The sequence below is a fragment of the Limulus polyphemus genome, unplaced genomic scaffold, assembly GCF_000517525.1.
Source record: "Limulus polyphemus unplaced genomic scaffold, Limulus_polyphemus-2.1.2 Scaffold3164, whole genome shotgun sequence".
In the NCBI taxonomy this organism is placed as follows: domain Eukaryota; kingdom Metazoa; phylum Arthropoda; class Merostomata; order Xiphosura; family Limulidae; genus Limulus; species Limulus polyphemus.
In genome coordinates this window covers 12272-25286 of record NW_013668774.1, presented here as the reverse complement: position 1 = coordinate 25286, position 13015 = coordinate 12272, and the positions used below count along the sequence as shown (strand labels likewise).

The following is a 13015-nucleotide window of genomic DNA, read 5'->3' as shown; positions in this document are numbered from 1 at the left end:
AACTATCAAACTGAATTTTGTTCAATAAAAATCTTTCAAATGCGACTGTAACTTTTTTCCCTCCAAAACTTTGTCTTCAAAATAAGGGTCCGTCTTATACGCCGGTGCGTCTTATATTCCGAAAAATACGGTATGTACCTATTTGAAAGATCAATTAATACGTTTCTATCGTTCGTATGCTCATTTTACACTGTCTGGCATATGGCACACTACACTATATAAGAATGTAAACATTTTAAAATAACAGTAAAATTAATCACATTGCTATAACGTTAAGCAGATGTTGTTGATTCGTGTCTCTTGTAGAAATTATCTAAGAAAAGGCGTATAATTTTTGGGAAATCTTCCAAGTTTGCTTTTCTTTGATAATATTTGTTTTAGTGACTTGTTGACGTAATCGCATAATTAGACAAACTACAAGATCGACATTTAGAGCTTCACGATGTTACTGTTACAGATTTATAAGTATAGCTGGGGTACATTTCATATCAATAATCTTTACATAGCATATAATCAATGAGTGTAACTAACCTCATCTGATATGCTCATCTTAATGTACATAGCCTAACACTTTACTGGTTTTACTTCAGAATAATATCACTGCGTTAAGTACTGTGGACTGTCTATTTAGCGCAGATCATTTTCAATGTATTATTTGCGCTGTGATCATCGCATGGATCGAACTCCGAATTCTGACGTTACGTTTTATCGAGAACTTTTATTCATGGTTGTACAGTCGACATAAGTAACAGCAAACAGCCTTCAAAACAAATTAAAACAGTAACATGCTGGAAAGCTATCGCTGAAAACTGAAACTGGATAAATGAATCGATGAGTATCCAATGTACCCGACTAACAACACACAACAAAAATCGTTTGCTTATAAATGATAACAGCGTGACCTGAGAAATACCCTATCCAATGTACCCGACTAACAACACGTGACAAAAGTCGTTTGGTTATAAATGATAACAGCGTGACCTCAGAAATACCCTATCCAATGTACCCGACTAACAACACGTGACAAAAATCGTTTGGTTATAAATGATAACAGCGTGACCTCAGAAATACCCAATCCAATGAACCCGACTAACAACACACAACAAAAATCGTTTGGTCATAAATGATAACAGCGTGACCTCAGAAATACCCAATCCAATGAACCCGACTAACAACATACGACAAAAAATCGTTTGGTTATAAATGATAACAGCGTGACCTCAGAAATACCCAGATAAATTAATCTTCGAAATTTGTGGTACGCTATGATTGGATTTAAATTGGCCTAGCATAGTCTTGTGGTTAACGTTTGGGATCGCAGACAAATGGTCCATGGTTTTAGCCGCGATATACTGCTAAACACGCTTTCAGTTGTGAATACGCTGTAGCTGTGATAGTCAATCCTACTATTCCGTAAAGAGTAGCAGTGCAGGTAGCACGTGCTGCTAGCCGTTTGGCCTCCTGACCAACCAGTTCTAAATTAGCTCTGTGACAGTCGTTTAGGCTTAACGCTGTAACAGTCAGTCTCAGTCCTGCTATTCCATAAAGAGTTGCAGTACAGGTAGCACGTGCTGCTAGCCGTTTGGCCTCCTTCTGACCAACCAGTTCTAAATCAGCTCTGTGATAGTCGTTTAGGCTTAACGTTGTAACAGTCAGTCTCACTCCTGCTATTCCGTTAAGAGTAGCAGTAAAGGTAGCACGTGCTGCTAGCCATTTGGCCTCCTGACCAACCAGTTCTAAATTAGCTCTTTGATAGTCGTTTAGGCTTAACGTTGTAACAGTCAGTCTCAGTCCTGCTATTCCGTTAAGAGTGGTCGTGCACGTAGCAGCTACTGCTTTCTGTTTGGCCTCCTTCCGACCAACAGTTCTAAATCAAGTCTGTGATAGTCGTTTATTGTCCATACGTTTGAAAAAGTGCTGATCGAGTTGAAAATAGCAGCGCCTATTTGAGTCTCCCAGTTCAAGACTGTATATTTTAGCTCAAAGCTTGGCAGAAAACGAACAGAATGACATTTTAACTTACTTTTCATCACGAAAGATCAAAAGCAGTAGAATTTCGAACTGTAGAAAATTTTTGAAACTTCCGTTGCAATAGATGTTCTCTTCTTCTCAGGTTTCGTATTCAATACCATAAGATATATCAGTGGCTTGATACACCTTTTTACTACGGAATTCTGTAAAATATAATCCAATTTATATTTTATTAAAACCAGATAATTTGTTTTGTTTTCCGTTGTGAAGCGCAAAGAGGCACAGTAGGTTATCTGTACTCTGCCCACCACGGCATAGAAACTCGATTTTTAGCCACTAGGGGTCGAAAGCCAAAGAGATAAGAGACTTCATAAGTGAGCTATACGTATTCACATAAACATTTAAAATTTGACTGCAATCCATACAAACAATTAATATATATATATATATGTATAATAAAGATTATCTATATTACATATAGAATAAAGACCCTATTTCATAGGTATACTTATGAGCACTTATGGTTTCTTAAATTGGACAACGAAATTATCATAAGTAAAAAAAAATATGTTTTTGGATATTCGTGCAAAGCTAGCTATCTGCGCTAGCAATCCATAGTTTTTAATTGATAGATTAAAGAAAAGGGCAAGTTAGTCAACAGCACCCGCCACCAACTGTTGGTCTACTCTTGTCTGGCTGAATAGTGAGTGTTCGAAAGTGCAGGACACAATTATTATTATTTTCGAAGATCCAGAGTCCAGGCTCCCTATTGGTTGGCACAGCACAGATAGCCCATTGTTTAACTTTCTATGATTTATATGCGTGTACGGACTTATTATTACTAGCATAAAGTACCCACGCTCCGGTGCGGGAATCTAAGGTCCCCTCATAATTCACAGAAGCCTCAAAGTACCAGTCAAACGTCCTCATTATCTTAATTACTTTTATACCTACCCCGGTGCGCCAATTCTTTAATTGATTTGGCTGTTGCCATTTCCCGAACTTTTAATTCAATTCAACTCTTTTAAAAACCAAATAGTTTTCATTTAGCTTCTCAGATTCGTTTTTTTTCTTTCTGTCTTTATTTTAATTATTTTCATTCTCCAATATTCTCTGATTCATATTTTCTTCCTGTTGTTTATTATCATTTCCCAAACATAGATCAATTCAACGTTTTTTAGCCGCGGCTGAGCGGCTCATAAAACGGCTCTGTTTTTTTTTTTTGTTGTTTTTAAGTACAATCTTTTAGCCCTTAGCGCCATCATTTCTTGACCGATTTGAGATCTAAGTACAGTTTTGGACTCAGGAGGTCAAATCCTTTCGATTGATGTAGTTGATTACGCGCAAAGTCTCATACATTAATTTATTCTAATCCTGCTAAAAGAATTTAAATTTGAGGGTAGGCTGGTAAAGATTTTGATGAGTAACAAAACTGAATCGGGCGCCCCATGCTTGGTATTGCTGGCGCACAAAATTATAGCTAATAAAAAGGGAAATAAAGGTCTCATAGATTAATTTACTCTAATCCTGCCTGAAAGAATCTCAAATTGCTCTTGTTTAGTTCTCAGATCTCTATTTTTCTTCCCCTTGTCTGTGTTGAAAAAAGTATTTGTCACAAAACCCCCACATATTGTTCATTCAGTATGTGAGAGTTAGAAAAAAAATACGGTACTTTTCTGTAGACCTTCAGGAAGCAGAATTCTGGGCTTAAGGGCAAAAAAATTGTACAAAATATTTTTGTGTTGAATCTAAAAATAATACTCAGGTGCACACCCTCACAATGCCCTTAGTATGCGTGCAAAGTTTCAGGTTTTTTCCTCTTGGAGCTATAGTGGTCACACACACACGGATATGATATTTCATTGTTATAGAAGATTAAACATTTTAAACGACCCTCACATGTAGATTTTAGGCCTGATCAACTCATATAAATCTATATCATCAGATAAACTAATGTAATCATTAAGAGGATAGATTAAAGTTTCTAACTGTGGTTTCACAAAGTTAAACTAGAGGGTACCTGTGGTTTCACAATGTTAAACTAGAGGGAACTCCACGCAGAGTTGATCATATTCGGCTCTCCAAAAAAATAAGAAAATGTGTCCGTATGTCCATCGTTACCAACAGACACGGACCATGTTTTTGGCAGGACAATGCAGAATAATATTCTACATATATCTACCAAGTTGCAACAAAATCCAATCGTTTTTGACAGAGCTAGAGAGCAGAAATAGTGTAAAAAATCGGTCCCCATGTTAACAGATAGGGATTTTTCGGATATTTTTAACTTTGCTGTGACTTTGACCTTGACTCTTCAAAAACTAGTCACTTCTAAGTTGAATCTTATTCCTAAATGTATATCAACTTTTATCCAAAACCATTCTGCCCTTTTCGAGAAATCTTGCTGACAAACACACACACACAGGGGCAAAAATAGGTAATAAATGTCTAACGATTAAACAAAACGTAAGAGCAAAATAGGCTAACAAAACAAGAACTTGTTGTGAAGGGATAGTTTAAGTTAAATTCGTAAGAAATCCTCAAATATTATTATTGTAAACATTATTATTTGTACATGAATTCTGAATACTTATAGACTAATGTTCGATCTACGATAATAACATATGAAGGTGTTATTCCGCCGTACGGCTTATTAAGGGTACTACTAACCATCTGCAACCTGGTATTTAAGAAAGCAAACAGGTTAACGCACTTGTATATTTTAGAGCAAAGTCACATGGGGCTGTGTTCACCGAGGGGAATCGAACCCCAGATTTTGGCATTGTAAGGTCATAGACATATCACTGTTAAAAGTACACCAAGCTGAGCTCGGTCTAACTAACATCAACCACTGACTTTCATATGAAATTAAACATACCGAATACAAATAAGTTAGGCCTCACGGAAATATGTTGCTGTTTTACGAGTAAAGCTACACAATGGCCTATCTGGGCGGGGAATCAAACCTCGGGTTTTAGCATTGTAAATCCGTAAACGTGCCGCTGATCCACCTGAAAAGTCAGGAAAATATGAAAAGGGAGTTTGAAAAGATTTTATAGCACGTGGTCGTATAATGTTGATTTCCGTCGTGAACGATGTTTGACCATCAACATATTTTATTTCATTTATGTACCCACAGACAAGTTAGACAAATTTCCGAGAAGAAAATAATTAATTTTTTACTTCCAGTTTTGTTTTAAACTACGTGTGCTATTATGATGTTTACTTTCGTGTCTGTCTGTGCCCATATTTTGTATATTTATACTCATAAGTCTAAACCCTCCAGTGGCACAGCGGTATGTCTGCGGACTTACAACGCTAGAATCCGGGTTTCGATACCCGTGGTGGGCAGAGCATAGATAGCCCATTGTGTAGCTTTGTGCTTAATTGCAAACAAACATAAGTCTAAAAAGTTAATTTAATAATGTTTGTTTTAATGTGGAACTTGAATGTATAATAGTAATAATAATAACATACCTACATATAAAGTGTTGTAAAAAATCTATATAGTAATATATTTTATAATTTCATGCATAAAAATTCAACCGATACTCACTACCGCTCCTAAATTTATTTTCTATTATTCTGTATCGCCTCTACTACATTCTGAAACGTTTCGCATGAAATTCACCCCTTCACACCAATAAAATGAATCCATAAATTACTGCATTTTGGGGGAAATATACACGGATTGTAAATTTCTTAAGGTCACTGATTTCCCTTCGAATAATCTGGCAGGATCCGTAAGATAATCGGAGGTTCGAGCAGGAAGTATGTATGTTTTTTGTTGGTTTTTTTTTTAGAGTAAAGCCACATTGGGATATCGGCTGTGTACAACACGGGGGAATCGAACCCCGGATTTTAGCGTTGTAATTACGTAGACTTACCGCTGTCTCACAAGGGTACCGAGCAGGAAGTGCATTGCAGAGTTAAACTGAATTGGTTTTGACTGAATTTAGAGTGAAGAAGGAGACTGGACGCAATATGATGTACAGTTATACAATCTTTATTGAACACAAAACAATTAAAAATAACGAGTGTAGGACAAAGGACAGCACCTTTACTAGCTGTTGAGAGATTTCAGAAAAATCCGTAGATCTGGGTGAAGAATCTGTTCCAGACTGAGAAACCATACCATTATATCTATATACAGTTCCACTATGTTTTTCTTCTCAAGTCGTCATTGTTGGTCATTTCAGTCGAAAAATAAGGGATAATGTTACCTCAAGGTATCACCTGATCTACCACTGAAAAAGATCATTTCGTAACCTGAAAGATTTTGGCCCAATATATATATTTTAAACATTTATCCCTACAATTAAGTAGTGTGACTTCAATTAAACACTGGTTATGGAATTAATAAGCTTCGACCATCCACACACCAGGATGTAACATGTCAGATCGTTGTATGATCGTGATAGGGTAACATGGTCTACCACTGTCGCGCCGGATTTAACGTATGTGTGTTTTCTTTCTTTTTTTTGGGGGGGGGGAGGGATAGTTTTGTTTATTGTTAAGCACAAAGCTACACATAGGGCTACCTGTGCTCTGCCCACCACGGTATATGTTCGTGGACATACCACTGTGCCACTGGTGGGCTGGGGGGGGGAGAACAATTGTAAATGATTTAACTAGTATAATTTAAAATGCTATATTGAACTGTAAATCTTGTAAAATTCTTTTAGTTAAGAATAGCAAATTTTTGTCATTAAAATTAAAATATGTCTCATTGTTTTGCTTTTGGAAAATCGATATATTCAAGAGAGAAAAATACCACTCCCCACAAAGTCTAAGTGTGTGAGAGAGAGAGAGAACTTGTAAAAGAAACATTTGATATGATATGAATGTTCATTGATGCTTTTGTACATTTTACGTACAATTATTGTGTCGGGAAAATGCGGTATGTTTATGGCTAAAAAACACAAGAGAAATGAAAGATGTGTTTATTGACTTTCATTAAATGTTTCAATAAAAATACATTTTCTTCACAAGCTGTATTTATACTTTCTGTTGGAAATAATAAACTTATGATATTTAAGGTATGATATAATATATCTTCAACGCAAGGATTGGAGTGTAATGACAGCCAAGCAAGTTTTATTGTGATATCGAGAACTGATATCAAGACATATATAAGATTTTTAATAGACATCAACTGGTGTAAACGTTATGGTAAAAAAAAATAATAAAATCAAACTAAAAACAGTTCCCAGATTTTGCTTTTGTTATTAACCAATATTTAACGCCTGTTGATTTACGTAAGATTCAAACTTCATATCTAACTCTACTCTATTCCGGTTTCTTGAAAAAATAATTAACAACTTAAGAACACCTGCATTCAACCTTAAAAGATTTAATTATACCCTTCAGTTGTCATCAGTTTTATTGCTCTTCCGATCTATTAAATAAGCTATCAGAACAAATACATTTCATAAATTATATTAACTTGGAGAACGGTTCAAAATGGTTGAAAGTTTCACGTAGTGTGTGTGTGTTATTTTTGTTTATCAAAATTGCAACGAAATCCTAAATAATATACAATTTTAATGTTACGTATTGCATATAAAATAGCACTTTAGATGGACTTGTTACTGCTTACTTGTTTGACCCAGATTTTTGTATTTAAAAAAAAAGAGCTTTCTGGACAGACAAAAAAAAAAACATAACTTCAATTCCAGGTCCGTGAAGGTATTAATTAACAGAAATGTGGACCAGATCTGCAGTGTAGCACGATGTGTATCACGAATATACAGTTTTACAAAACTTCGCAAAAATTGAAGCAAAGTGGGATAAAATAAGAACAAGGTCTTATGTGATAGTTCATACTCTTCTTATTCTCATAAAGCTTATTTCAAAATATTTTCGAACGACAACAATATAGCACCTTTTAAGTTAACCAAGAAATATATTAGGAACGAAAGCTGAACTTCACTGAGAAGTTTCATTCTTCTTAAAACCGATGATAAACCATAATCAATTTGTATTAATTATAAATAATTTACTAAACTTTACGGTATTCAAAACGAACAATTAGAAACACAAACCAAAATTTCTGAGGAAACTTAATTCCTATTAATGTAATGTTAATTATGATACTCATTTTTTTTTTCTGGTATATTTATATCACGGAATAGAGTTACGAAGATATTTTATACACACCTATATCTCTATGTATTAGATCATTATCTCTGCCAATCGTAAATGTCAGTTTCAGATGTGCTTTTGATTTCTTCTCGTTCACCTACACTAGATGCTCTGTCCAAGGTTCTAAGAACTGGTGATGTTATGGTAATTTCTGTAGGATAATTATCTAAATCCCGATGACTTCGTCGACAGTCCAATGACGTTTTTCTGTGAGTATTGAGTGTATCTATGGATGCACTAGAAGCGCTATGGTAATCAGTCCTAGAATCACAATCTTTGATCTTGAGAATGGTTTCTGGCAATTGAAGGAATTCAGAAGTTGACCGCTCTAAAACAGGGCAGTGGCCAGAACCAAAAAGGCTAGAAATGGTTGGCACTTCTTCTATATACTCAGAGCAAGACCTTTCAGCGGCACTACGGGCAGTTCTGTGAGTGTAACCAGTGTCCACACTCCATAAGGATTCCTTGTCAGCGTGTGTGAAATCTACATCCATTTCTGTCATGGATCGCCCGTCAAAGTTCCTCGCAGATCCAAAAGATCGAGATGTCCAGTGAGAATTAACACTAACTGGGGATGATCTACCAGAACGTGAATTTTCGGAGTCTATTTCGTAAAGTGGAGTAAGAGAACTCTTACGGTTTCGCGTTTCATAATCACTCTTTTTCCTAAATCGTGGATTTTTCACTTCCCGAGAATTTTCCTTAACATTTGTTCGACTGCTATAATCTGGTGCCGATAATATACGAATAATAACTTGCCACTTGTTTGGTGTATATAACTGTTTGTATCGTTCATCTCTGCTAATTCTAATTAATTCCTCAGTTGCTGTTGCTTCCTGAATCAGTGAGCGGAAAGTTGTGTCTGAATTGATTATGGTTTTCCACTTCTCTTTGTCTTCTTCGGACAGTTCCATAGCCTCAGTTATTGGAGACGGATTTAGAACTCGAAATACTATGTCCTTAATAAAAAAATTATCTCTTACGTTTTCCTCTGGACATGTTGACTCCTGGGATCCAATCTTTCTCTGAAAAGCAGGTTTTGTTACATTACTTTCAGTATCTCGTAGTTTTTCATCTTCTTCATCCCAGTTTTTATCTGTATTTAATTCTGGAGGATGATTCCGAAATTTAACATCCCAAGATGTTGGTTTTCTAGAGTATTGATTTTTGATCTCTTTTTTATATATTTTTGAGTATTCTGAAGAACTAGTCTCATTCATTTTGGAGAAATGTACTTCATCAATATTCTGGAGAGTAACGTGAGGTTTTGGTTGTGGCATTAAATCATCTTCGGGATTGTCATCATCAACAGATTTAGTCTGATTACCTGACAGATGAGTCCACCGATGAACATTTTTAGTTTCTTCAATCTCTGTTGATGTCCTTGTATCGAAGAAGCGGTCCTCCAAATTGGAAACTCTAAACTTAGGTTTTCGAATATATGGCCTAACTGGAAGTTCATCCTCAATCTCTGTTTGGGACCAGTTCCCATTATCAGAAATGCTTCCATATACTGATGGTTCATAAGAGGGATCTGGTGGTAGTCTTTTTTCAACTGGTAAGAATTCAACAATTTCAGATTGCATATAATCATGGTCACCTCTTGCTAACGATGACGCAGAATCATTGGGCACGAAGAATGAATCCCTAGTATGTTTGTCTACCTGCAATGAAGCATTAGTTTTAGACTTTGGAGTTGAATATAAGTCTTCTTTGGAAAATTTCTGAAGTCTCGTTAGTTGTTCATTCATAGTGTCTGTGTTAACGTTGTCTTCTTTCTCTATAATGGTAGTCAGCATTTGTTTAACCATTCTCTGTCTCTTATCATCAGTTCTGTATTCGAATGGTTTTTCAGCAATTTCTGCGTAAAACGAGGAACTGGTTTGAATATTTTCTTGGTCTGAAGGATAACCCTGTATAATTGGTCCTTCATCAGGGACAAAAGCTCTATTTTGGAACCTGTAGCCCCCATTCCTCATGTTCGAAAAATCCTTAACAGACATACTCTTGTGAGCATCCAGTTCTTCATCTGAGTTGATTGAAGATGGAGATTCACTTGGGTAGTCGGAAGGAAGAGTTTCATTAGTACCACCAGAACCATGCTGAGAAGATCCAGAAGTTAACAAAACTGCCTCGGACCCAGATCCGGATATGGCTGAAGCACGAGGAATACTAATAGTTCCTATCATTGTCGTTGGACCCCTGGTGGAGCTACTTAATTTGGTGATCTCACTTCCAGGAACTGAAGATTCAGTTCGTCTTCGTCGTACAATCTTGATGTTTCGCTTCTTCAGGCAGTAATAGGCCATGCCAACTCCAAGTAATAGCAGAGTCAAGAACAGAAGTGCACAAACAATCAGAAGCAATTCTATTTCGGATAGTTTAGGCGTAGCTACAACAGCCAGAGGGGGAGTTGGCTCCAGCCTGCAAATAAAAAATGTATTAATCAGTTCGTCGAATTATGAAATGTGCAGCTGAGAAGAACTGTATAAAGGACCGAGTGCAGAACGGATAAAAGTAATTTATGTTGAAGTTTAAGTAAAAATCGAATTGCCAATGCTATTCAATTGTTTGTGTTGGCGCAAAGCTACACAATAGGGCAACTACGCTTTGTTCACCACGGAGAATCAATCGATCCCCGCAGCTGTTATTTAATGGATTTTAAGTGAAACTCCTAAGATGTTCGAATAAAGGTCATTAACAAAGGTACAGTACTTAAAAGAAGCAAACAAGAAATAAAAATAGACAAAATATAAGAAGTGTGTATACATAAAATATTTACCTAACTTGAACCGAAACGTTTTTATTTAGAAAATGTTTGTGACTAACCCCAATTGTAAAGTTTAAATGGCACTATTGAATTTGTAAGGTGGACTATATCCAATTAATTTGAAATTTAGTTACTATGCCAGCAGTAATGTACTTACTTAGTGGGTATAAGATTATTTGGGGGTGGTGCTAAAGGCGGAGGATAACGGCATATAATCGTCTTCACTTCGTCATCATCAAGCTCCAGAGAACGATGAAAACGTACTAAAATGTTGTTGATAAATACTCGTGGCGCCTCCTAGAGGTAAAATATATAATCAACAAAAACGATTTTATCTGACACTTCAATCAAAACCTATTGTAAAATTCAGAAACAGTTGGAGATTAACATGAAATTATAATATCAATATATGAAAGTATTCGATACATATTATCGCTTCAAATGCCCAATCAGAGCCATGTTGATTTTGAGAAACAACACCGATCCCTTCTTCATGTGCAAAATATTAGGTTAATTCAATAAAACAATCATTAATATTTGATGTTAAAATAAGAGAATAAAAAAGCCTTAAACATGATTTGTTGAGACACAAATAAAATTGATGAAAATTTCACGTTGATCAACTCGATCCAGTTCACACTGGTATTGAGCGAAGGGCCTCGTCGGTACTGAATATAACATATACAGCGTAGATGATATATAATTATAAATTCTTCCTTACTTTCACTCAAAATTTCTTATTAATAACACAGATCCCCTTTTTCACATACAAGATCAGGGATATTGATTTTCAAATAACACAAATCCGTTCTTCACTACATTTAACGTTGATTACTGAGTCCAACTCATAACACAGGCCTGCGACGGTTTTATTGTCTTGAAATTTTTACCTGTTCTACAGTAATTCCTGTACACTTAATCCGAAACTGATATCCATTGTTCTCCATCACGTACAGATTTTCACAAAACGTCATCACAATACATAAAAGAAAGACCACAACACGTATTTTTGAGACTAAAAGACGTAGGTAGATTTCACACACAAAAATCAGGATGAATGAGGATGCATATTCGTTTGACATCAATGTTCTTCCCTTTTCTTCAGTTTGTTTGTATTTTTGTTAACAAATATAATAATAAAAAATGTTCATTGTGGTAAACGAAATAATAATTTGATCTAAGTAAGAGTTGTTTCTTCCCAATTTGTAAAAAAATCCTTACATGATAGAAAAAATAGATATTATTTTAGAAATCTGCGTAGCTGAATTATTGGAAAATCCATTATTAAAACCAAAACAACTTTTATGAAGTTTAAATTATCAGGCCTGTGTAATCTTCAGGTTGCATTTCTTCTATTAAAAAAGAAAAAAAAACGAAATAACACAGTGAAAATATCTTGATTCTTTAGACGTGTTCCGATAATGTTCATTGCTATACTTTTCTATTTATTTATAGGGCGCAGTTCTGATTGGACTGACGTTTCGGTTGGATTGTACCGACGTTCTGGTGACAAAACAGTTATTGTCAGTGTTAAGAACAGTTCCCAGATTTAAATCTTGAAAATCAACCCAAACCTTTCATCCTTCAGCCTTCCCTGCGTGGGTCGTTCGTATCCCAGTGGTTAACGTGCCGTTTTACGAATCAAAGACTCCAAGGTTTGAGACGCGATAATGCTGAACAATGTTCTGCAGTTTCAGTTGTGGACGAGTTAAAAAAGATGACAGTCGATCCCATTCGTCGGTTTAAAGAATCAAAGTATTTGAGGTAATGGGTGCCTTTTCTCTGATCAATAGTTCAAAGTTAAGAACCATTATGCCTCACTCTACTGTTTAGCTCACGTTACAAATTACAGTTAGGTAAGTTTCTGCAAGTGTTTAACAATCTCTCTTGGTGATGATGAGCAATGTTGTTTCTGAAACGCTGACAAAATCAAATCTAGTGGAAAGTTAACTTTATAGATGATGTGAACTTCAGACTACAAAGGGATGCATACACTTTTTCCTGATTGTTAACATCCATATTATCAACTCTCACATCAGCACAAACAATTTTATTTCATCGAACTGGTGTATTTAAGTGTTTTACACTGACAAAAAAGAAACCTATTATTCTATATGTATTTGAAGAACT

General features: G+C 35.6%; 1 protein-coding gene across 1 annotated transcript in view; it reads right to left on the bottom strand.

Moving 5' to 3' along the window:
* Positions 1 to 6973: 6973 nt before the first annotated feature.
* The window catches only part of LOC106468787, a 10289-nt gene continuing 4247 nt past the window's right edge, over positions 6974 to 13015 (bottom strand). Inside the window, exons 4-5 of the mRNA XM_013929227.2 lie at positions 11043 to 11182; positions 6974 to 10539 (exon numbers count right to left, since the gene is read on the bottom strand). Of these exons, the coding sequence (XP_013784681.1) occupies positions 8154 to 10539; positions 11043 to 11182 (2526 nt within the window). The 3' untranslated portion in view covers positions 6974 to 8153. The remainder of the gene's footprint in view (positions 10540 to 11042; positions 11183 to 13015) is intronic.